This window comes from Agelaius tricolor, unplaced genomic scaffold (assembly GCF_023055355.1).
Source record: "Agelaius tricolor isolate 1412-34295 unplaced genomic scaffold, bAgeTri1.0.p SCAF_7, whole genome shotgun sequence".
NCBI classification, from domain to species: Eukaryota; Metazoa; Chordata; class Aves; order Passeriformes; family Icteridae; genus Agelaius; species Agelaius tricolor.
This window is the reverse complement of record NW_027269267.1, coordinates 34,477,358-34,501,444: the sequence shown is the minus strand read 5'-3', so window position 1 is coordinate 34,501,444 and position 24,087 is coordinate 34,477,358. Positions and strand designations below refer to the sequence as shown.

The 24,087-nt window shown below is 40.6% G+C and overlaps 2 protein-coding genes across 5 annotated transcripts in view; both read right to left on the bottom strand.

Moving 5' to 3' along the window:
* The window catches only part of GGACT (gamma-glutamylamine cyclotransferase), a 28,520-nt gene extending 11,967 nt beyond the window's left edge, over positions 1 to 16,553 (bottom strand). The window contains exons 1-2 of one of the 2 annotated variants that reach the window (XM_071430902.1): positions 14,664 to 14,748; positions 13,534 to 13,560 (exon numbers count right to left, since the gene is read on the bottom strand). The gene's annotated coding sequence lies outside the window, so the exon portion shown is untranslated. Of the gene's footprint in view, positions 1 to 13,533; positions 13,561 to 14,663; positions 14,749 to 16,392 lie in introns of those variants that run through there. The other variant, XM_071430903.1, reaches the window with a different exon arrangement.
* Positions 16,554 to 19,042: 2,489 nt separating this feature from the next.
* TMTC4 (transmembrane O-mannosyltransferase targeting cadherins 4) overlaps positions 19,043 to 24,087 on the bottom strand; it is a 55,948-nt gene continuing 50,903 nt past the window's right edge. For all 3 annotated transcript variants that reach the window (XM_071430898.1, XM_071430900.1, XM_071430897.1), the window contains one exon: positions 19,043 to 23,840. In XM_071430898.1, coding sequence (XP_071286999.1) covers positions 23,689 to 23,840 — 152 coding nt within the window. In that variant the 3' untranslated portion in view covers positions 19,043 to 23,688. The remainder of the gene's footprint in view (positions 23,841 to 24,087) is intronic.

Here is a 24,087-nt window from a genome sequence, read left to right as displayed (position 1 = left end):
TTCATCTTAATTTATAGGAGTCAATTATTTACAAATAAAATATTTACATAAATGAAAATGGCTTTATACATGCTCTGCAGCCTCTCTTCAGTGACCTTTGAGAAAGAATTTCTGATAGTAGCTTGATAGAGAAAGCAGAACAGAATTAAGTGCTGGAAGTAAATGAGAAGGGGATTAATATGCAATGTGGTTCTGAATGCAAAAAAAGCCAGGTCAGGGTCATTAAACAACTTACTCTGACAAGGATAACACAGTGAGCTTGGAGTTCATTATTTAATAATCAGTGAAAACATCTCCAGACCAAGTCATAGGGAAGAACTGTCTATGAACAAGGAGTAAATTAAGGGAAGATTATAATGGACTATATTAAAATAAGAAGTGATAAGCACAGACAAAAGTTACCAGTCATATTCCTCAGGAATCAGTGTTGTTTTATTTCTTAGTCATCACACTACAGATATTTTGCCTACCACATCTGTGTGTGATGCATCCAGAAGAGCATAATTTCATGCTACAGCCACATGAGATGGCCTAAGAACTGTGTAATGGAAGTAAGGTGGCTTTTAATGATACAAAGTGCAAGACCATATGCCTGGGGACCACAGACAAGAGCTTCTGGGGCACTCATCATTTGAAGGCAATAAAGGAATCAGACTCTCTCAAGCTGGAAGGCAAACACAAGAATCACTGAGTCCAACTCCCTGCTCCTCACAGGACTGCCTAAAGCTAACCCATTTGACTAAGAGCATTGCCCAGGCTCTCCTTGATCTCTGACAGGCTTGGTGCCATGACCACTTCCCTGGGGAGCCTGTTCCAGTGGCCAGTTACCCTCTCAGTGAAGAACCTTTTCCTAATGCCCAGTCTGGACGGCCCCTGCTTCATCCCATTTCCTCCTATCCTATCACTGGTCAGCAGAGAGATCAGCACCTGCCCTCCACTGCCCCCTGAGGAAGCTGCTGGCTGTGATGAGGTCCCCCCGCAGCCTTCTCTTCTCCAAGCTGAATGAGACAAGTGACCTCAGCCACTCCTTGTGAGTCTTGCCCTCGAGGCCTTTCACCACCCTGGTCACCCTGCTCTGGAAACACTGTAATGGCTTTTGTGAAGGATTTTACTTTTACAAACCAGGTGGTTTCCATCTGTGATACATTTCTGCATCAAGACAGCATACAGAGAAGCTGAAAAGGACCTTTTAAATTTTTAAAAATAAAATTAGCATTCTAGAGACATAAGCCTTCCAAATTACTTTATGGGCACATCAGAAGAAACTCACATACCTTAAGGCACTGAAATCTAGGAGAGTGTCCAACTACACCTATCCATCAATCTAGAGTTTATGCTGAGAAAACTGGCATGAATTAGGCAATATAACAGTATAAAATGTTCTGAATGCCTCAAACTACATCTTAAGATGTAGCCAATTTAGGACTGGAGCAGGTCCCATGCAAAGGAGATTAAGCCACCAGTACAAATTAGCATATCCTCTGACTAGCTTTAATATCTCCCCACAACAGCCTCTTCACACACCCCAAATACAGACCAAAATGAAGAGATAAGAAGATGGCAAAACTGGCTACATTAGCTGTCAACAGAGCAGAGCAAAGGGGATGCACAGAACCCAGCATAGAAAGGGAAACTGCTACTGTCCCCTGTCCATACCATGGGACATGAGGCAGAAGTGACAATGGATCACTGTATTCCTGCTTTCTCAGGATATGCTGTGGAAATAAGAAAACAATTCATACATGCTGCTAGTTTATTGGGATCCCACCTTTCCAAATAGATCCCAAATATCCAGTAGTATGTAGAGTACCCTCCAATTCACTTCCACATGCTTTTCAAATTTCAGTGTGAGCAAACAGGATAAGTAGGACAGGGAACAGCAAGTCCCAAGACCTCTCTATCCTTCTAAGTGAAAAGTTGCCTCTTGCACTGGGATCAGCAGACATTTTCAACACGCACCCCTCAGCACAACTGATACACAATAGAAAAACCAAATAGTCTTCCTGTCAGCAACTTTGCTCCTACTAAAATAAATTGGCAAGCACCACTTATGATTTATTTTTATGCCACAAATAGAGAGAACAGCCTCCAGTAAATACAATCAGCACCACACTTTTAAAAACAGACTGCTTGCACTGAAAGGTCTTGGCTCACAGCAAATACAGCTTGGGAGTTTCAAGAAGTAGTTCTGGATGAACACTGGTACACCCTCACACCAAATGCATTTGACAAGGAAAAACTGGAATAAGAAGGGGCGATTTTACAGATTAACCAAAAATTGTATTTTTGGAGTTAAAATGATGCTACCTGAAAATATTAAAGATAAGCATTATTCACAGGATATTGAAAATGCACAAAACATTATTAAATAACTTCTTAGTCCAAGTTTGCCATAGGAAGTTATGTTTCAGTTCTTGAATGAATCAATCAGTGCCCTCCCAGTGCCACTCTCCCCACCCAAATACTGTGCAGTACAGCAGACTTGGGCAACTCCCCATGCCCACACACAGGAATAATGTTATTATTCTGAACAGCATTTCTCCCAGACTTGACAGTATCTAGGGACATCTGGAAATCTCAGTTAATTTCACTTCTGCATTCCTTAAGCAAACACTCACTTAGTGATGCTAATTAACTGAGGAAAAATTAAATAATATAATTAGAGAGCCAGATGTAAATCAAGAAACAGTATAATACTTAAAACACAGAAAGAAGAGAAATCATACGACATTTTGTCTTTTTGATATGACTTTAAAAGACAGGTAATGATCAAATAACTTCTGACTTTCAGCACATGAATATTTCTTTCAAAACAGACAAATGATTGGCAAATTACAAACCCTCACTAGCTCACCGTTTACCCCACAATAACTATCAATTAGTAAAGGCATGCTTCTGAATACATAATGCATTACATTTTTTACTTCCAACACCTGGTGTCACCAGAATAACACCATATATTTCTAAAACGCTCTACAGTGGTGTGTGTGTGTGTGCTTTGATTTTAGGGCAGTAATACTTCAAAGGAAGTGGAATCGTAGAAAATTATGGCAAGCAATGCACACAGTTTTTTTTTTTTTTTTTTTGTTAATTGATACATTAGCAGTTAACTGACCATGGCAGATAATTTTAAAAATGAGGCTCAAGGTGTCTAAAAGCCTTCATCCCTTAGACATGGTCAAAAAAGGGCTGAACAAAGTGAAAATTTTGCTGTATTTCAGTAATTTCAAGCAAGCTAAATTGTAAACCTTTTTTCCAAAAAACACTTTAACTGGTGATTTCCGCTACACCAGAATTTTGCTAATTGCAATCAATTTTTGTAGGGGCTAATCAAGACCTCTCTGTCCAGTCTAGAGCTGCATTAATTGGTTATTATTACAGTACCCCTGAGAATAGACAGAGGGGAGTGATTTTGATTGATTATTGCTTGGAGCTCCCCAAGACACTAAAGAAAAAGTTAAATATCAAAGAAGATTTAATTAATTTCAGTGTCTCCTTCTTTCCACTCTATCAGCAAAATAGAGCTGATAAAAAATTGACAAATTAAAGGGAAATGAAAAGAGTCAGAACTGGTGACCCTGTATTTTTTTTAATGAGAAAGTACACGCATTTATTTGCTCTAATCTTTAGATAATGGGCACAAGAAAATGAAAACTTTCTCAGCTTTTGATGCTTATTCCAAAGCCCAAATGGAATTATGGCTGGCAGTAAGATTAACTGGTATAAGATTTGTGTTATGTTTTTCTTTTAATATAGCATTTCAAATAAATCAGTGAAAGAATCCTGAACTCTTGGGGGAAAAAAAAGTCATAAGTCTTTCTTGTTATATAAGAAAGATAGAAAATACTGTATTATAACATACAAATGCAGTATTTCAGAATCAAAAGGTTTAGGAGTCTCAATTTTGGCAGAAAATTCTGTATCAGCAAACAAAGGAAGATGTGATCAAGATATTTATGATTAATTTTGTAAAAACTTACTCAGACTGACAATTCCACTAATTATGCATGGGTCTCCTGCAGCAGACTTTCCAGAGTCATATTGTCCTTCAGTACTTTTTCACTTAAGATGGAAGCACTTCCACAGGTACAAGTTTTCAGGTTTTAGTGCAATCACTGTGGATTTTAAAGCTAGAACAGAAAGCTAACCCTTATATAGGAATTATTTTCAGGTGAGTGCATTTCTAGGATCCACAGACAATCCCTATAGATTGGAGATCCCTATGTGTCTGAAAGGCATTTACTACCTCTAGGCTGATCTGTGGGACCAGGTTTTTGATGACAGGCTTCCAAATCCCCTAAAAGGATGATAGGCAAGCAATACATCCTTGAATAATGGTATCAAATAACATCAACCCATAAAAAGAATAAAAGAGCATGAAAAGCAGGAAAAAAGCTTAAGCCTGGGAAAAGGGATGCAAGTTATTAAGAAAAAGTAGCTCTTCTCCTCAATGCTTGATTTAAACAGATGTTAACATAAATCAGTAATTTTTAAAAGAGACAGCCTAAGCCTGGTGGGTTAACCAAGTTATACAGGTTTTACAGGAAAGTTTTGTTTATTGTAACACCACCACTTGTTTGCTTCAGCATTTCAGAGCACAAATTCCTCAAACCAAAAGAAAACCCAAAACCGAACACCAGTAGTTTTCTGTAAAACAAGGTGTTAATTATTTTAGGACTCACTAGCCCCTTATTCCTTTTTAAAAGGGAAAAATAATAATAAAAAAGATCTTAAGAGGACCCTTTTCTCCCAAAAGATACAAGTATTCAGGGATCACTGACTCAGAATGTGCTTATATGCACAGGAGCAGAAGGACAACTGGTAAAGTAATACTCAGGTCACAAAGGTTTATCTGGAGCTGCTCAGCAGAGTGGCCTGATGTGTCCTCCACCATAAAAGACTGCCCAGGCAGACCTAGGGGACATGGCTTGGATGGAGATACACCCTATTTCCAATGTCAGCTCCTATGGAAGAAAGAAGGGATGAAGACCTCTTAGTAATATTTAGTGTGCACATAGAGGCAGTTTCTCATCTTTACCACTGCTAAAATGTGCAGATGCTGAAAAGAAATAATCTGAAAATCACCTGTCTAGATCCATACCAGTTACTTTGTCTTGACCTTGGTAGAACTTTTGACACTGATAATGCTCATGATACTCCCACATGCAAGCTAGAAAAACATGATTTAACAAGAACTGCTGGTATTCAGACAAAAAAATCCAAAACAACCAAACAAAAAAAAAACCTCAAACAAACAAAAAAACCCCCAAAACCCACAAAAAAACAACAAACTCCCAAACTATTTAGAAAGACTAGTTAATATTTATCAGAGGTGAATCTCAAACTGGACATATGCTCAGGATTTGTTATGTTCACTCCAGTAGCAGGGAAGCACCAGTAATGAAAATACTGAATGATGTGCACAAGGCTAATGAGACAGCCACAAGCCCCTGCACAACTGCTGCTCTGCAGCAGCTGTTCAGGTAAGGCTAGAACAAAGTTCTAAGATTAAGCCATGAATAATCAACCACATAAACAAAATCTGGGGAAAGATTGGTGTAACAGCACTTCCACAGAAAGAAATTTGACATTTACAATGATCATGAAGTCAACATGAGTCATCAATGTGGCAGGGCTGGAAAAAATATCCTGCTCTAATCTGGCCACAAATTGACCAGTATGCCCAGCTTTGAGCACTGCATGTAAAGAACAGTGATCAGCTGGACAGAGAGAGCAGTCACAGGTCAGGAAACCAAAACTTACAGAAGAAAACAACAGAAATGAAGAGCCTGTACTGTGATCACTTCTTTTAGAGAAAATAGCATCCTGCCTTTAAGAATATGAAATCATACTGGAAGAGAAAGAGGCTGTAAGCTTCCTTCCACATCTGCTTTAACAGAAGATCCAATAAGCTCAAATTCTGAAGATGGCCATTAGGAAGACTATCCACCTCCTGATAAGCAGGGTGCCTAGGAAGAGTGTAGATAACTAGCTAAGTTAGAAATCCTTCACTACTGCCTATCCTCAACAGCAAGACAGCAAACCTCTATCAGAAATAACATACTGCTGCAAAATTTGCCTTTTGCCAAGGAACTGGATGAGACAATCTCTTAGTCCTCCTTTAAAAGTAAACATAAAAGGCAGTTTGAATCATATGCTACACATGGAAAGGAACACTGGACTCATGAAGACTGCAAGAGACCAATTCTGAGGTCTAGACAGTACATTCCTGATACCTCAAGGAGAGGTTTCTAGTATAGATTCCACTCCCTGCCTCTTTATAGATGGTACATTCTGCAATTACTTGATTTTTGAAATTTACTATCCCAAACAGTAATAACCCTGAAAAGCAGATGAAGTGTTGGATTCCCAACCCTTCTTACTCCATGCAGTGCCTCCTAAATACACTCAGAAATATAATCCTGAGGTGCTACACTGAGTGCTTTCTGACCCCATGAATCTTGCATTGCTTTCTGCACTGTGATCTAGCTTCAAAAGGCCAAACAAGACCAAATGGGACATGGGTTAGAGCCCTTGGGACAAAGGGCATGAATCTAAGTTTTCTACTTCCTAGGAGATCACAGAATCATAGAATATGCTGAGTTGGAAGGTGCTGATCAGGATCCTCATGTAGAACTCCTGGCCCTGCACAGGACACCACAACAATCACACCATGTGCCTGAGAGCTTTGCCCAAATGCATCTTGAACTCAGACAGGCCAAAGACAGAGCAGTGCCAGCCTAGCTGTACATCTATCTAGCTGTACATAAAAGCACCTAAAGAAGGCAAAGTGCATGAACAACCTAAGCCTCTGACACCACTGCCTCAAGAACAGATGCACAGCTCCCCAGTACCATTCCCACTCTGAAACTTCTGCTCCCTGGGTACAAAGCTACACACACTTGTGCCTTGAGGTTCTAAGACAGCCATCCTGGTTTACTTATTGTACATAAAGGCCACTATAAATCTGAGTCCACAAAATAGCCTTTCTGGTTGTGTCTATTTTTCATCTCAAAAACTGTTTTTAGTTCACAGATATGGCAGATTTTGATCCCAAGTAGTTCTGAAATAACTGCTATTTAATAAATATTAAAAAAATATAACTTATATTTTGTTTATAGGCATACAGGTTTTATTTGTTCTATTGATAGCATGCTGGTGAGATACATCACTTTGATATGGTACCACTAAAAATCTATACCCTCACACAGTTTTCCTCTAAGCTGCTGATGTGGCAATTGTAGATAAGAGACACTGCTATTTTTCTAGACATACAATAAACAATCTTACACACACATTTGTTTATCCACTGCATATGTGACTCACAGGTAAACTACTGCACATACATATGAGTGTAATCCACAGCAATGTCACAGTTTTATCAAAAACAACAATGTAAGCTAGGACACATTTCTTAGACAGCTAAGTGATTGTAATGTGGTAGCTCAGAAAACATGCTACAAAAGCTGCATCTGCAGCAGCTTTGCCCACAAGGCAGAAATAATGAGAGTTGGGATCCAACCAGAGCTGTCTAAGTAAACACTAAATTGTGTGTGCTGTTAGTACTGCAGAGTGTTTATAGATCACAAAAGTAGAAGATTACTGGGGAGTTTATGCCCATTAAGAGATAAAAATCATCAAGCTTAAAAGAGACTGTTCCACTGTCACCGAAAATATTTCCTAACCCTCTTCCCTAATTAAACTCCCAAAGCATCACTACTACCTGAAGTAAAAACTCAGCTGATAATGTAGTTGTGTGCAGATGGTTTAATGGGCTGGCACAGAGAACCACAGAGGGGTGGGGCAGATGTCAAATAAATAATCCATCCCATATAGAATCTCAAAAATTAGCCCAATAGATTAGGTTTTGACCTAACCAATATCAAACTAAACTACCTGATGTGGCAGGAAGGTCATGAAAGACAAATTATCCTAAATTATCCTTCCTTCTAGTATCATCTACCAGCTCTTGTGTCTGCTGCATCACCCTCCAGACTCTGCTCAAAATCTGGTTGCAGCAACACTGATGGTGAATCTCAAAATCTCCCCAAAAAAAGCGTCCCCAAAACCAATCAAAGAACTGAAAGGTCAATAATGGACTTGATAATTTTCTCAGTCCGTCATAAGATTGAGAGGACAAAGTTATTATGTCAAAAGAATAACTACACTTAACAAAACTCAAAACAGAACTGGATCTCTATGTCAATGAATAAACATGTCCTGCGTTCACAAGACTGCAATGATAATAAACCTCTGCTAAAGACAGCTAAAATACAGAGCCTGATTTGAGTTTCCACCTAAACCAATACTGAAACAGAAGCTACAGGTTAAGACATATAGACTACAACATGACAAATTAAAGAGATTATTTTGTTATACAGAAATTATGAAGAAAATTTTAAAGTTCCTCCTGTACAAAATTAAAGATGCTTAATGGCCTCCATTAATATAGTAAACTGTCACTAAGCATACTTAATTAAAAGATATAATAATAACTACTAGCAGTAAAAGAACAGACTAGATGAACAGATGGATCCAGATATATTTTGACCTAAATTTCTTGGTATTTTGACAAGATAAATAAAGGTAAATATAAACAAGAAGAGGGGGGAGAGGAATAACCAGCCAGTCAGTATATCAGTAAGAAGTCTCATACTAGAAAGATGGAAAAACCAGTATCAAATCCTTTTCTTTCTCTGCTCACCTGCTTCTCTTCTCAAAGATGTTTTGTTTCTGTTAAGCAGGCTGAGGCTTCCTGTAACCACTTACATATTCACCTTACTGAGACATTAATTATGCCTGGAAACCAAATAATGAAGTAAGGCCCACTACCTCAGGACAGTTGAATCAAAAGAAATCATTAACCTGTAGTATAATTTAAATCTCTTAGAGGTTGATTTTCTTTTATGCTCACTCCCTCTTGAATCTGACCCCTGCTAGAGATAACAGTTAAGAGAACTGTTTCTATCTACAGAGTCCACAGAAGGCAGAGATTCTTCTTTCTGAGCCCTTCATATCACCTTCCCTTTGGGCACTCTCCCTAGCCAGACAGTTCCTGAGTATGTAACTTTGTGTTACTTATCATGTTTGAAATGAGCTTCAGAAAGCTTCAGTAAGATTTGGCCTGTGGCTGGATTCATATCCTGAAAGTTTTCATAGCAGGTATATTTGAACTACATCACAGCAAGGACTGCAGCCTTGGGGCAGGTTAGTGGTTTGATGTATGAAATGTCTATGTGCATGGTAAGCATCCTGCTGGGATTTACTCCCTACATAATTTTCAGCTAAGGCAAAATCAGGACTGGGGCTTCACTCCATAAACTGTGTTGAAACATTCCTCTCCATTCATATGGTTTCTCAGTTATTGATACACTTTAGTAACACAGTGCAGGGTCAGTGCAATCCCATCAAAATTAAATTTAGTTGTTCTCCTATGCCCACATCCCATCCTAACACTTACCAAGCATGATCTCTGCACCTCACAAGCAGCACTGGACTTCTGAAGCACTGCTACAAAGTACATGAAGCCACACTCCATATGTGTGCTGTACTCCACGTCCTCTCAGTGAAAACATTCTGGAGCACTGAGCTCACATTCCTGCTTATTCATTCCAAAGAAAATCTAAGTTTTGAAGGCTTCACTAAAAACTGCCTCAAAGAAGATCAACATCAATTGATACACACTCAAACATATCTGAAAGATGACATTCATTCCAAGATTATGTTTTCTACACATTAATTTTTAGTAATCTTTTCCCCTCCATTTTCTAGGCTCTGTAGGCTTATCCCTTCCTCTTCAGAGTTCTCATTTTGCCAGAATTAAGTTTGGGCCCAAGATGTTCTTCAAGCCAGTTTCCCTTGAGCACCTGTGCAGGTATGCAATCAGGGGAATAAAGAAATTAATACCTATTATCCTCCTTCTATTCCTGTCAATAAATCCACAACCATCACATCTCAGCTGACAATCATGGCAAGTATATTTTTTTTCATCCCTCATCTGATCATCTGAACCAAACTACTATTGCTGAAAACTCTTTTCTTCAGTTGACTTCAGTTCTTCTATTCACAGATGCTGGTGAGTTTCTCTCTTAACTAGTCCTATCTTCTGATCTCTGAGATAAAAAAATCTGAATCTAGTAATTTTCTCTTAAGTTTGTTACTATGGGTGCTTATGTTATTAAGTTCCTTCTCTAGACTCCAAACATTTCCCCTTTTTTTCCATGAGCTTTTCACAAAACCCATGAAGGAATTTCCAGTTTTCCTCAAGTTAAAACACTAACAAGAACCATTGTAGAATAATGTCCTTGCAGTCCAGGTGAGGTGGGTTGGCTAAATCCCCCCAATGACTACATATTCCAGCACTCATCCCAAATATTGCCATCGTAAAATTTTTATTAAAAAGAGGAAAATACATAAAAACAGAGGCCAAAAGAATGTTATCACAAAAGGGAGGCAAGAGTTAGGCAGGAGGACATTACTAGGTCTACCTGTCATTCAAAACCACTGCAAACACCATTCTTTCAACAGAAAACCAGAACAAGACCCTTATTTCTCCCTCACTACTTACAATCTCACTTCCAAGACCATTTTTCTCAGCAATGTTTTGAAGAAAATTGTTTTGTTTCTATTTTTCTTCAAGCTTTCAGTACTATCATATATGCAGACTGGGCCTCTCCTGATGGAAAATTATCTAACTTGTTACCTGTGATTTCTAGAGAAATTCACACATTCTGAGATCCAACCAAGAATAAAACTGTTGTTTACAGAACCTGCAGTGCACAGAATCCATAGGCAATTAAAATGACATACTAATTTCAGTGGTAAAATTCAGTGTCCACACCTTAGCCTAATTTAATGTGTAAATTAAACAACAAGCACTTGGGCTCAATTAAATGGACTCAGAAAGAACACTATTAATAGCCTTCGATGAGCCAGAGGGTAGCATTCACCTTGATTTAATTTCCTACAGTTCAGAACCTAGGCTGGTCACTCAGGCATCACCATTTGGTGGAGAAAAATGTGAGGTGCATCTCTTGTCAGCAACTACAAATGAAACTTAACATTTCAAATGCAAGTCTGTCATCTTGGGAAGTAGACTAAAGAAGGGGGCAATGCTGAGGTACACACTCATGATTCTTATCAGTACCACATGTCAGCAGAAACAATAAAACCTTAATTATTGAAAGTCCTGCACACAAACCAGCCTGCCCACCAGAAGGCAAAATGTACTAACTTGACATATTTCACAAGATGCACACACAACATTTAGTACCTGAGCTGCAAGGGTGGCAGCAGAGGTACAGGATGAAATCCAGGCTATCACAGAAGGAGTCAAGTTGGAAGGGACCACAGTGGGTTACAGGTTTCAACTTCCTGCTCAAGCAGGCTTATCCTAGGGCACTTTTTACAGGATTACAACCAGAAGGCTTTAAGTATTCACAGTGAGGGAGACTCCACAACCTCTCTGGTCAATCTGTTCCAGTGCTTGGTCACCTGCACAGTAATGAAATTCATCCTTATGTTTAGGTGGAACTTCCTGTGCACCAGCCTCTGCCCATGTCCTATTGCTCAGCAGCACTGAGCAGAACCTGGCTCCATCCTTTTGGCACTCTCCCTTCAATACTTACAGACACTGATGAGGTCCTCTCTTCTAGATGCCGCTTCTCCAGGCTAAACAGGCCCAGATATGGAGAGATATACAAGAGAAACTATACAAGATCTGAGTCTAGATCAGGTGTAAAAAAGGTATTTTGGAGAAGAGTGAAGTCTTTTATACTAACATTCCAAAACACTACTGAAACTGTGTATGATATTTTTACCAGGAAGCAGCATAATGCCAACAAACATTCCTAACACTTCTGGAATACTAAGTAAACAGCAAGACTTCTAGACACATGATGAGAAATGACTATCTGCATCTGCTTCCTCTCTAAAAGGAGGGCTACAACCCTGGCTGCTGCTGGAGCCAAGACTCAGCCAGAAGTGCAGTACAGCAGTCAAGATGATACTGTTTGGGATCCATGTTTCCTTTGACATCTCAATGATTTACCTTACATATCCTTACCTTAGGACTCATGAATACACCTTGCTGAACAAAGCAAGCAGCCAAGGCAGCAAGCACCCTGCACTGTAATAATGGGAACACAACCAGCAGATTACAGGGAGTGACAATCTCCCTTTACTTGACACTCACTAGACCACACCTACAATACTGCACCCACTTTGGGGCCCAAAACAAGAAAAAATATGAACAAACTGCAGTGCATTCAGACAGTCAAGGGGCAAGAGTACTTGCCTTGTGAAAAGCAGCTCAGGAACAGCCTTTTCAACTTGAGAAGAGATGGCTTTCAATTGACCTAATAGCAGTCTTCCCATACCTGAGGTTATCCAGGAAACACAGCCAGGGTCTTTACAGCAGTGCATGTCAGAGTTGAAAAGCAAATGGTATAAACCAAAATAAGGCCCCAACTTCATGCAAGGAAAAGGGTTCTCATGATACAGACAAAAATTGAAGCAAGCTGCCCAGAGGTGTTGTGTAGTCTCTATCCCTATAGGTTTTTAAGACACATTGGATAAAACATTGAGCAACCTGGTCTGGCCACACAAACAACCTTGCATTGAGTAAGGAGGCTGGATGAGTGACTCCCCATGTCCCTTCCAACCTCAATTTTGCTGTGATAAAAGTTGTGGGCTGCATCAGGCTACACAAAATGAGGGGAGAGAAAGAAGATACAGAGAATTACAGCTACTCTGGTATTATTTGATAGCACAATTTTTCAAATTGCAGCATTATTCTAATACAGCTACTCTCACACAACTGAAGCTTGGCAAAGGTGGGGTGATCTCCATTGCACTTAGTAGCCACCCACAGCACTGGAAAAAAAGCAGTGCTTGAGGGAAAGGATGAGACAAAGCAATTCCATGTGACCAAGAACTTCTGTCAGAATGTCAGCAATACAATGGTAACTCTGGCTGTTAGTAAAGGTCATGAGCAATTACAGTCAAAACAGTGCAGAGAGAGGTGGTTATGTAGGTAATTTCAAAGGAAAAGAGGTGTCTTGTAAGACAGAGAAATCAGGAGTGACAGTGATATCAAATATGCTTTCTCAAGATGTTAAGAGCGAATAGCTGACACACTTACAGAAATCACAGTGGCCAAAAATCTTAATGTAAAGGCCATTCTTCAACAACACCATAATTGTAAATCAATAGGACATGATATTATCCTGCTACAGCCCATCTTTCTTTAACATTAATTGGAAGTGGAGAAAAGAGCTGTATCTGACACGGTCCATAAAATGTAATTAAACCTTTGCAGTGAAAAAGAGCAGAAAATTCTGGATAGCTATGGATTCTGGGTTAAGAACAGTGATTTACTACTGCCTGAATAGTTCAATTTCTAAAGAAAAAAGATATTAAACATCCTCTTTGGAGAGACAGAATGAAAAGGGGTGTTCCATTTGCTAACTCAATGACATGACTGGGTCCATCCATTTCCCCTGTCTCTTGGTCAATTATCTATGTAATACTTACCCTTTCTGTCAGAATACTGCAAAAAATCTATGGAAGATGAGAAAACAAAAGGTAGCATCAGTTCATATAGAAAATGTGTTCTGTTACAGCACATGCTCTCTGCTTAAGCAGTTCATGTCATTTAAAATGTCATTCAAGTTTCACATTAAATTCTACTCAAATCAAAAGCATTATGAAAATTATTTGACCAGGTTCGAGTTCAAAGAACTTTTAGAGTGTGAGAAACATACAAGAAGACTTGAATAGGAATAGAAAAGTGCATTGCTCTAGAAATGAATTGACAAAAACTACAGTGAAAGGTAGAGTCTTTTTCTTCTACCAACAGTAACTCTTAATAGCATTAATTACAGAAAAATTCAATTACAGAAAAATAATTTGGCTAATCCATTAGAGAGCAAAAGCATACCAGAGCTAGCAGCAGAAGGCAAATGCCACAATGTACCCCTGGAATTTACTCTCTTATTTCACTCCATGACACCCCCATGACTATACCTTTGTGCCTGTACTTACACTTGCACATTCACAATGTAGTTCAGGCAGTCACATAACCTCATTTCCCTGAAGCTCCCCAAGAACAAACACAGCCATATAAACAAGAGAAGCAGAACTGGCAAAACCTGGGGTTACATGAGCAGTCAGATGAAAGTAATTTTCAAGAGGAAACTTCCTTTAAAACAGACACTTGGGTTACTATTGGGAGTTACGAGAATGCAGAGACAGACTTGGAGGAATGTTGGTTGGATGGGACCTGTGAAGGTCACCCAGCCCAGCCTCCCACTCATAGGAGGGCTAAGGCCAGTGCTAGATGACACTTTCCAAGGGAAGAGGCTGTGCTCAGCAGAACAGTGGGTGGCAGAAACAGCAGGACATCTGCTGCAAACCAGGCCTTGCTTGTGCCTTCTACTCTCCGGAGGCACCTATATTTCCATGTCAAACATCAGCCAAGGAAAGCATGAACTGACATGGGAAGCCTTTCTAAAGGATAAAAAGGAGACGCTGCAGTAAATAAAGCACTCCAAGCAATATTTCTATGCTGAATGATAGGAGAAAATGAGCAACAGAAAACTCTAATCACACATATAAAGTCACCAAAAAGAAAAGCTGTAAGGAGTGGATGACATGACACATACCAACAACATGACACTCTTTCTTCCATGATGGAGTGAAGCTGTGTTCAGTATTCCAGTGGTCTCAAAACAAACTCATGAACAAGCTCAAAGAAACTTGCTTGCAAAGCTGATGGCAGAAAACCACGCTAATTTGGAAAGTGAAGAGCAAACAGGCTGCAAGAACCCAAGGAAAATTAAGTGTGATGCACATATCAAGTAGTTACTATTTGTCAGCAGTCGGGTGCAGGTTTAAAAACATTAGCAATGCATGGAAAGGCCATTTTTTGTTTTGTTTAACATGTAACCTCTTTGAAAATTCAGGTTTTGAGACAGACAGTAAAAGAGACATCTGTTCTGTTTAGCATTTATTTAATCATGGCAGGAGAAAGCTGTTCTACACTTAGGTAACAAGACATGTTACTGTTCATATGATTTTGGCAGCTATGACAGAGTGAGGGCAGGAGATGAGTGCCAGTTAAATACACTGTAGCAACAGTCTAAGTTTTTAAGACTTCTCTCAAGAGGAGGGGAGAAGATTGATGAAAATTTGCCCATGTTTTGTTCAGAGATATGAAATTTAAGGCCTCTCTTAATGGCCTTTGTCACACAATGAACAACTTTAATTGCCAAGAAATTGCTTTTCCAGGTTGACTGCCCACTTAAGCTGGAGAGTATATAAAACAAGTTCATTCCTTACAGAGTTCTACAGGAAACAGCTTGGTCATGGAGATATTTACAGTTGTGCCACTGTATGTTCAGCTCTATAGAAGTTGCTACCTTGATATTGTCAAAGCATAGCAAAAATTACAGAAGCAGGAAATTAAAAAATACCTGAAGCAAAAAATGAGGAAGTTAATTGTCTGGAATTAACACAGATATAACTAAATGAACCTTAACCCAAACCCAAAAAGACTTTGTAACTCTATAATGGAAAAGGATACAGAACAGGTGAGGGAACGAAAGCATAGCAAAATGAAAAGCCGAGGTGAATAGAAAAAAAAAATTACTCCCCCCAACATTCTGGTCCAAGCAATGCAGGCAAAAAAATAAGTGCTCTGAAATGTTATCTTGTAAGGATATACAGTCATGGAATGGTTTGGGTTGGAAGGGGCCTCAAACCATGTAATTTCAAGCTCTGCTGTGGACAGGGGCGCCTTCTGCTAAACTCTGCATCTATGGTACCTGAACTCTTTCCTTTCTCTTTTCCCTCTAGTTTAGGTATTGGCACCTCAAACACACATCACTAACCCATTACAAGGGCAAAAAGGAGTATTTGGATGATAATGAACACTTCTGTTTGGAGAATGCGCCCGACCACCTCGGCCGGTCCAGCGCCGGGGACAGCTCTCCCTGCACCCAGCTGTGTCACCGACGGGCCGCCCTCGCACACTGAGGCGCTGCTGCTGCTGCTGTGCCCTTGTCCCGGCCGGGAGCCCCGAGCCGCCCGCCGGGCCGGGCCGGCTCCCACGTGGCTTTCGGAGCGCGGCCCGGGCCGCAGGGCGCTCCCCGGCAGGGCTCTCCCGTAGGGCGCTCCCGCCAGGGGTCTCCCCGCAGAGCTCTCCCGGCAGGGCTCTCCCCGCAGTGCCGTCCCGCCAGGAGAGCCCCTGCCCGCCGCCGGCCCTCCCGCAGCCCGTGCCCGCATCTCCACTTCCCCTCAGCGCTTCCCCGCGGCATCACGTGTGGCGAGGGCGGACCGGCCCCGGCCCAGCCGCCCCGCCCCGCTCTGTCCGCCGCTCGTCGGGACACTCACTCGCCAGCGCTGCCGCTGCCTCTACGGCTCCACTCCCGCCTGCGGCCTCTGCCTTCTGCCCGTCCCGGGGCGCCTCTCCGGGGAATAGGCGGCGGGGCGGAGCGGGGCGTGGGGCGGCGCCTGCCCACGCTCCCTCCCCTGCGGACGGGGCAGCGCGGGGAGCTCGGGCGCGGGGCCGGGGGTGAGCCGGGGTTGCGGGCCAGAGCCGCCGGCCGGAGCCGGCCCGGCTGCCAGAGGCAGGGATCGTGCTTGGCGGGAGCGCGGCCAGGGCGGCCAGCCGGGCTCGGGGCCGCGAGAGCCGGACACCCCGCAGCCGCTGCCAAAGCGGGAGGAGCGCCCGGCGCTCCGGTAAGGGCCGCTCCCGAGGCCGGGGCCTCGCCTGCTGGAGGCCGTAATAAACATGCGTGAAGCAGTGCAACGTTTGGCAGCCAATCTGGCCTTTGGAGAAGCTTTAAAAACACCCCTTTTTTTTAATAAACGCTGTTGACTACTCTGTAGGAAGGGATTTTGGCTGCAGGGACAGATTGGTCTTGAGCCTGCTGAGGCAGGAGTTTTAAACTTTGAGGCTGCTAAGTGCTTTTCTGTTGACCACCTTTGCAGGCAGCTTCTAGTTCCCAGGCAGATTCCCTTAAGCTGGCTCGGTAGGGATCAGTTTGCTCTCTAGCAAAGCATGTGTAGGTTCCACACAGTAAATCACTTTAAAGTAAATGCATTGATAGGAGGAATAAGAGTGAGATACCCTTTCTACTGGTGCTGTAGAAAGGGACCTGGGTGTCCTGGTTGACGGGAAATGGAACATGAGTCAGTGGTGCCCTGACAGTCAGGAGGGTCAAGCGTGTCCTGGGGGACACCAGGCACAGCAGCACCAGTGGGATTGTCCTGCTCTGCTCTGCACTGGGGTGGCCTCACCTTGAATACTGTGTGCAGTTTTGGGTGCCACAAGATAAGGAAGATACTTAATTATTAGAGTGTCCAAAGGAAGATTTTGAAGATGGTGAGCAGTCTAGAGGAGAAGCCGCATGAGAAGTCTGTTCAGCCTGGAGGAGTCTGAGGGGAGACCTCACTGCAATCCTCATTGCAGTCTAGTTTCCTCATGAGGGGAAACAGAGGGGCAGACACTGATCTCTGGTGACCAGTGACAGAATTCAAGGGAATGACCTGAAGCTGTGAAGTTGTGTCAGGGAAGGTTTAAGTTTGGTATCAGAATAAAGGTTTCTCCACCAATGGATGGTTGAGCCCTAGAACAGACTTCCCAGAGAAGTGGTCACTAGAGAAGTGTCAGGCATCAGCCTGACAAAGTTCAAGAAGTGTTTTGGACAACACTCCTGGGCACTCATTGTGACTCTTGCATGCAGGGCCAGGAGTTGGGCTTGGATGATCCCTATGGGTCCCTTCCAACACAGGATATTCTATGATTCTCTCTGGAGCATACAAGTACCATTGTGTGACTTGGTTATTGGGACAGCAGGTGATATTTTGGTGTCAGTTCTATAAGTGGAAGCCAGGTTGTGTCTCTTATAACTATTCACTTTTTTACCCAATTACCAGTCAATACTTCTATTCCACCTATAAAACTAGGTAGGACTGTTGCAAAACAACATATGTAAATATGTATAAGTAAATATATATATTAACATTTTCTTAAGAAAGGATGTTCTTTGATGTTTGCTCTTTGTATGCTTTTAAGCCTAATCAACAAGAAGGGATATTCAATCTGTGAGCAAATAACAGCTAGCAAGCAAGCTCTAGGTGATGTCCAGGTGTTAGAAAAACAAATTACGTGGTAGAATTGCCTTGTTAGGATTTAGGGCTTGAAATGCTTCAATGATCTCAGACCTAGGGGAAGGTTAATAAAGCTAGGGAAGAAGGATGTACCACTGATAGTGGACACAATGTGGAATTTACAGGCCACAAAGACATCTGGCAGAACTCCCAAGATAAAATAGGAACTAATAAACCCAACCCAGTGATTGTGCTGCAATCAGCTCTGACTGGGTAAATTATAATTCCATCAGGGGGAGATTGTGACCACTGGCTCACAGACCACCCACCCCAAAGAAGAGAAAAACTTGAGCATAGGACTAATTAGCATGAGAAGCAAGAGAATCATTAACCAATAAAAGAATACCAGTTAATAAGAAAACTATGTAACTTGTAGCCAATGAACACTAATTCTTTTGTTTGCTAAATTCTATAAATAGTAAAAGTTCTGATAATTAGTGTGTGTAATTTGTGCAATACCAATTGTGCAACTCTGAAATAAATAATCAATGTCTCTCTTAAGTGTGTCATTATTGGCTTGTTGCACACTGGGTAAAAAATCCGATTTTGGCAGAGAAGGTTCCTCAGCATTTGAGGCAGTAGCTCCTGCTTTCTATATGTTATCATTTTAGAGACTGAATTGATTAGTTAAGTATTCCATTGCTTTCTTCAGGTGCTGCCTTTTGTTTGTTTGTTTAGGCACACACATTCAACATCAATAGACTCGTGCTGAATCAAGATTTTGAACTGTTACTCTAAGAGGAAGAATGTCTTCCTGTATGTTCCAGTCCTAGTCTGCCAGGCCCATTAGGTTTTCTTCCTAGCTTGTAGCAGAACCCTGAATCAAAAAACTCACTACAAAAAAAAACCACCATTGTCACAATTAAAATCTATGCAAAAAAAAAAGATAGCAAAATGCAGATTTATTTCATGGCTTCATTACAAATGTATTTACTTCCTGCTAAGCTGAAAATAAATTGGAACATACCATTGACAGTCTAAATGATTAATACTACATAAAAAAAGTTCATCTCAGAAATCACAAGCTACCAGTTTCAGTACCTGTAGGGATTTTTCCTAACAAAAATACTTATTTTAAAAAGCCCTGAACCACTTGACATGTATCATCACTGATACACACTGAACACCCACGCCACAACACGGCAGTGCAACTTTCTAACACAAAGTAATCAGTCCTCCAATGCTTACAATCCATGCAGGTGTGCACATCCTCTTCCTTGGAGATCTATATAGTTCTTTTCCTTTAAAGCACAGAGTTCAAGTTGCTGTGTTTATAACATTACACCTATGTACAACCACTTCACGTTATTGTGGAGCCCAGCCCAGTCTGAAGTGCCCTTTACCTGTGGCACCTGCTGCTTATGGTGTTCCATGACAAAAATTTGCTTCCCTCAGCTTTTATGTTGCAGAAATCCAGCCATGTGATCTCACTTTTGCTCACAGCAAAATTTAGTCTTTTTGAGTGAAACATACCCTCATTAATACACATTTGGTAGACACACACCAAGAGCTGTGGAAGGGAGCACTATTCAGTGAAAGGGCCAAGTTGAGAAGCACATGGGAATCTACATGTCATGACAGGTATGTGAATACCTGTACCAATACTCATGTGAAACATGGGACACAGGCAGGAACCAGCAAATAAATATCAAAAGATATCAAACCAAAAAAACCTTACCATATTGAAACACACGATGCTATCACATTTAGCATTCTAATACCTACAGCTTGAAATAGCAACTGGAACTTAAGGGAAAAAATACAAATCTCACTGTTGTGAATTTAAGGAAAAAATATAAATCTCACTGTTGCAAATGTACAGTTGCTTTAGAATTGCTTTTTAAAATAGGAGTGAAGGACACCCAAATTCAGTTCAATAAGAAGCTGTTACTGTTCATTACAGAAACATAAACAAGCTAGCAATGAATCAAACTTAATGTGAATGTTCTGTTTTCATATACAGGGATTTGTTGTTTAATGCTTTATCAGTCATTTATTCTAAGTTCATCCAAGTTAATTTGTTTTCTCCCATTCCCTCATCCAGCTACCCTCTCAAGGCATGTACCTGCCAGTTTGCTTCAATGCCAGTCTTTTAACATTCTTGGCCTCAATAATGTATGAGAATGCTAGAGGGACCAGATTACTTCATGTGTGGCACCAGATTACTTCAACTGAAAGCAGCAGTGAGATTTTTCTTCATGTATATGAGCTGATCACCTCAGTTACCCTTTGAAGTTAGTGAAGACGGATATCTCCTTCAAGTATGACTTCTCCCATCCTAAAGATGGGGTTTTTTTCCCCAGTGACTAAACAGAGAAACTAGGATGAATAGCTCAGATACAGGTATCTGAAATATGAAGGAAAAGGTTCCCAGTGAATAGGCCAAATATTTTTAACGAACCATTCAAAAGTATTATAGATTTTTATTTCTTAGTGCCCATAAACACACACAAACCCCACATCTCTAAAGTTTAAATACTATGAAATTAAATAACAGGAAACTTCATGTACATGTCATTGCTCTAGACACAACAGAGACATACAATTAGGGAACTTCACTGGAAGTTTTTGGTGAAAAGAGACTAATATCCATAGCAGTCATTGTGATTTTCCTGACTCCAGTCTGTGCATTAAATCATTCTGTTTCTCTTCTCAGAACTGTATTTGAACAAATAATCATTCTCAAAAAAAAAAAAAAAAAAGAAGAAGAAAAAAGGCTTTGTAATTTCCCTAGAGAATCAAACAGGCCAACTGATAAGGAAACTTTAATCTTCTGGAATTAGCAATGGGAAAAAAAATCCAGCATGCTGGAAAGACGGGCAATATGTGTAACTATAGTTATGTACAAGCCGACTTTTTCTTCACCTTTTTCTCTTTGAGGTTTAGTGTTCTGCACTGTTCCAGGAGTCAGTTATGAGGTATGAAAAACCAATAAAAAGGTTAACATTATAACCATTTTAATAAAAGCCACTACACTGTTTGCACTTTCAAAATATTTCTGAAAATAAAGTAAAAAAATATTTAGTATTCTTAAAAGTCTTAAGGAAGATTTTATTACAAAAGCAGTCATCTTTGTGGCGTCTTTCGAACACAATTCTGCATCAACATTAAACTCAGACATATGGGTATGCTTCATATTACCATCATACAAGTAATCACATTGAATTTCTATAGCAGTAAATATTATATATAAAACAAAAAAAATATATATACAGGTAGCCAGAAAGCTAATCAAGAAAAAATGATGTTGTCTGTACTGAAAAGTAAAGACCATTTTCAAATACTAACAAAAAATCCAATTTCTTTGTTGGTCTCTTCTGTCTTAAGACTTTGAATAGAAGGACTTCCACAGAGGAATTTCTACAACTTTGGTTTATAATGACCTAGAAAAAATTCATCCCTCATACATAATATTGATCTAGTGGATGTCTTTAAAGCTGATACAGAAAGCAACAGGGAAAACTACACATATGGATTTTATGATGAGAATAATAATTTAAACTCAGGATGCCATATTCCAAATATACAGAAAAGACCTGATTAGAGTAAACATATTTATCTTCTGCTATAAATTAGCTCATCCAGCCAGATCCCTACTCTTTAATTCCTCATGACTGAAGAAGCTATGTGTTCTCTCTATGTGATTAATAGTAGGCTATGTATGGAAAGCCTTAAGAACATGCTGCTTGTACTGAAGGGTGTATCTATTTCAGCACCTTTCAGATACAAAAGTTGGTACTAAGCTAGGCTGGTCATCACCATACTGGTGGCGTGTTCTGCTTGCCAGATACTTATCGAAGAGCATGCTTGGATCATATTCAGAAACAAATTTCTGAAAACTTTGTCCAGAAACCAGAAGAAATGGAAATAATTGCCACAGCTTTGTACTCTATGTTACCCACTGAGAAACAGACTATATTTGTAGGAGAGGACCACACATTCATGCCTGTGGCACCACAACTAAAACAAACCAGTGTGTAGCCATGTTCATTCGTTCAAAGCCAAACTGGTGGACAGCACCACACTGCCACAGCCTTGCTGGCCAGATCTACAGTTAGTGTGGTGGCAAAAATAGTACACTAAAGTACCTGCATGACTTGTAGTACCTGAGCTAGCTTTGATCATACTGTGCTGATCAATTTCTCCCAGGGACATGGATGGCAAGAATAAAGGAATATGGAGAGACAGGTAAAATTCCCCAGCTTTCATATCCAATAGCAAACTTTCAATCTTAAACAAACAAAACTAAACATCTCAAAAAACTGCAAAGAAACCAGAAAAACCAACAACCAGCAAATAGTCAGACTTGTTACTACTTCCTGAAGCAGGAATGTAAATATATAATACATGACAAACAACTCTGGACAGCCAGAGTTCAAATGTGTATTAAAGCATAGCCCCTTTTGAGAGGTAACATGGTATCAACATAAACCACCTCTGAATCATCCCACATGGATGTGCTCAGTTTATGCATTAACAGCTATGCTTATTTATCTGTCCCTTCAGCAAACACACGAGCCATGGGAGACAAAGGTGAAGCCAGGTTCTTTCAGGTAACAGATCAACAGCCAAGGTCAGGTCTTCTGCACAGTTACTGCTCCACAGAAATTCTCCCTTTATTCCCCAGCAATATAGGAGCTGAAAGGTGTAATGTCCTTAACCAGAAAGCACTGAATTGCCTGAGAACACAGCAATTAGGTCCTACAGACACTATACTCTAATTAAACCACTGACCTGCCACAGAAGCTAAAGCAATTCTGACTTGTTGTCCATGTTGTCTGTGGTAGATGAGGCTGCCGGCAAGAACAGAAACTCTACCTGACTCCTCTGTTGCCTCACCTTCTTTTCATTAGCTGCTTGTTATAATCTCCATCTTCATCTAACAGTATTTTCTACACTTAGGCATACTTGAGCAGTACACTGGGTGACAGACATTTATGGTCAAATCCTTGCCCTTATTTACTCCTGTACAAATCTGACACTTCACAGGCTGGAGAGAGAAATGAGCATAAGGGCTTAACTCAAATTATATGAGTAGACTGATGTGCTGGAGAGAATTCATTCTTCCACTGTCTCTGCAGGACTGGCACTGGAAGGCAGTAATAAAACTGAAGTGGACAGATATTTTTCATACTTGAAAAGATCAGGATTTAAACAGGAAATTGCACTTTTAAGTATCACTTTCAGAAATAAAACTGCCTCCTGCTATTCATCCTGCTACTAAAAAGTCAGATGAAGATATCAAATTACACGTGTATGCTGTGAAATTCCATCTGCATTGCTTTCATATACCTATAAAAATGTTCTAATGGACTTTAAAAGCAGTTCAAGTAAAAATAAAACGATCCCTCAAGCTGAAATGTTAGGATCTGTAGGAGGGCAAAACTGGACATTCAAGTGTGCGGTGCTGGTGGTGTTGTTTTTGAGAAATGATGACTGAAGCCTGTACATGGTCAAAAGTACCCATGTAACAGCAGTTGTAAACAGCATGCACGGGCAACCTGAAAAGGAGCATCAGACACCGCCTTTCTTTTGCAACTGCTCCAGTTTTCTTCTTAAGAGGTTGTAGTTTTCCTTGGTTCCTGGTGCCATGGGATCAAGCTTCAGAGAGACTTCATAGTGCTTCTTGGCCAAGTCAAGGTTTCCCCAGCGATGATAAAGCACAGCTGGAACATCAATGGGGAATTTCATTAGCAATATTGTTGAATAATGTACAATCTTGCCAATCACTTGGAGAACAACATTGAGGTATTTGTTTCCAGCGAGGGTCTGTCACTGGCTGGTGGCACAGTAGCTGCTTGTTCTGTTGCCAAACGCAGGAGCAAAGCCTGGGAGCAGAACTGGCATGGGAATGATGAAGGAATGAATTACAATGGAGCCATAAATGGCAGCTCTTATCTGGTGAGCTCATTG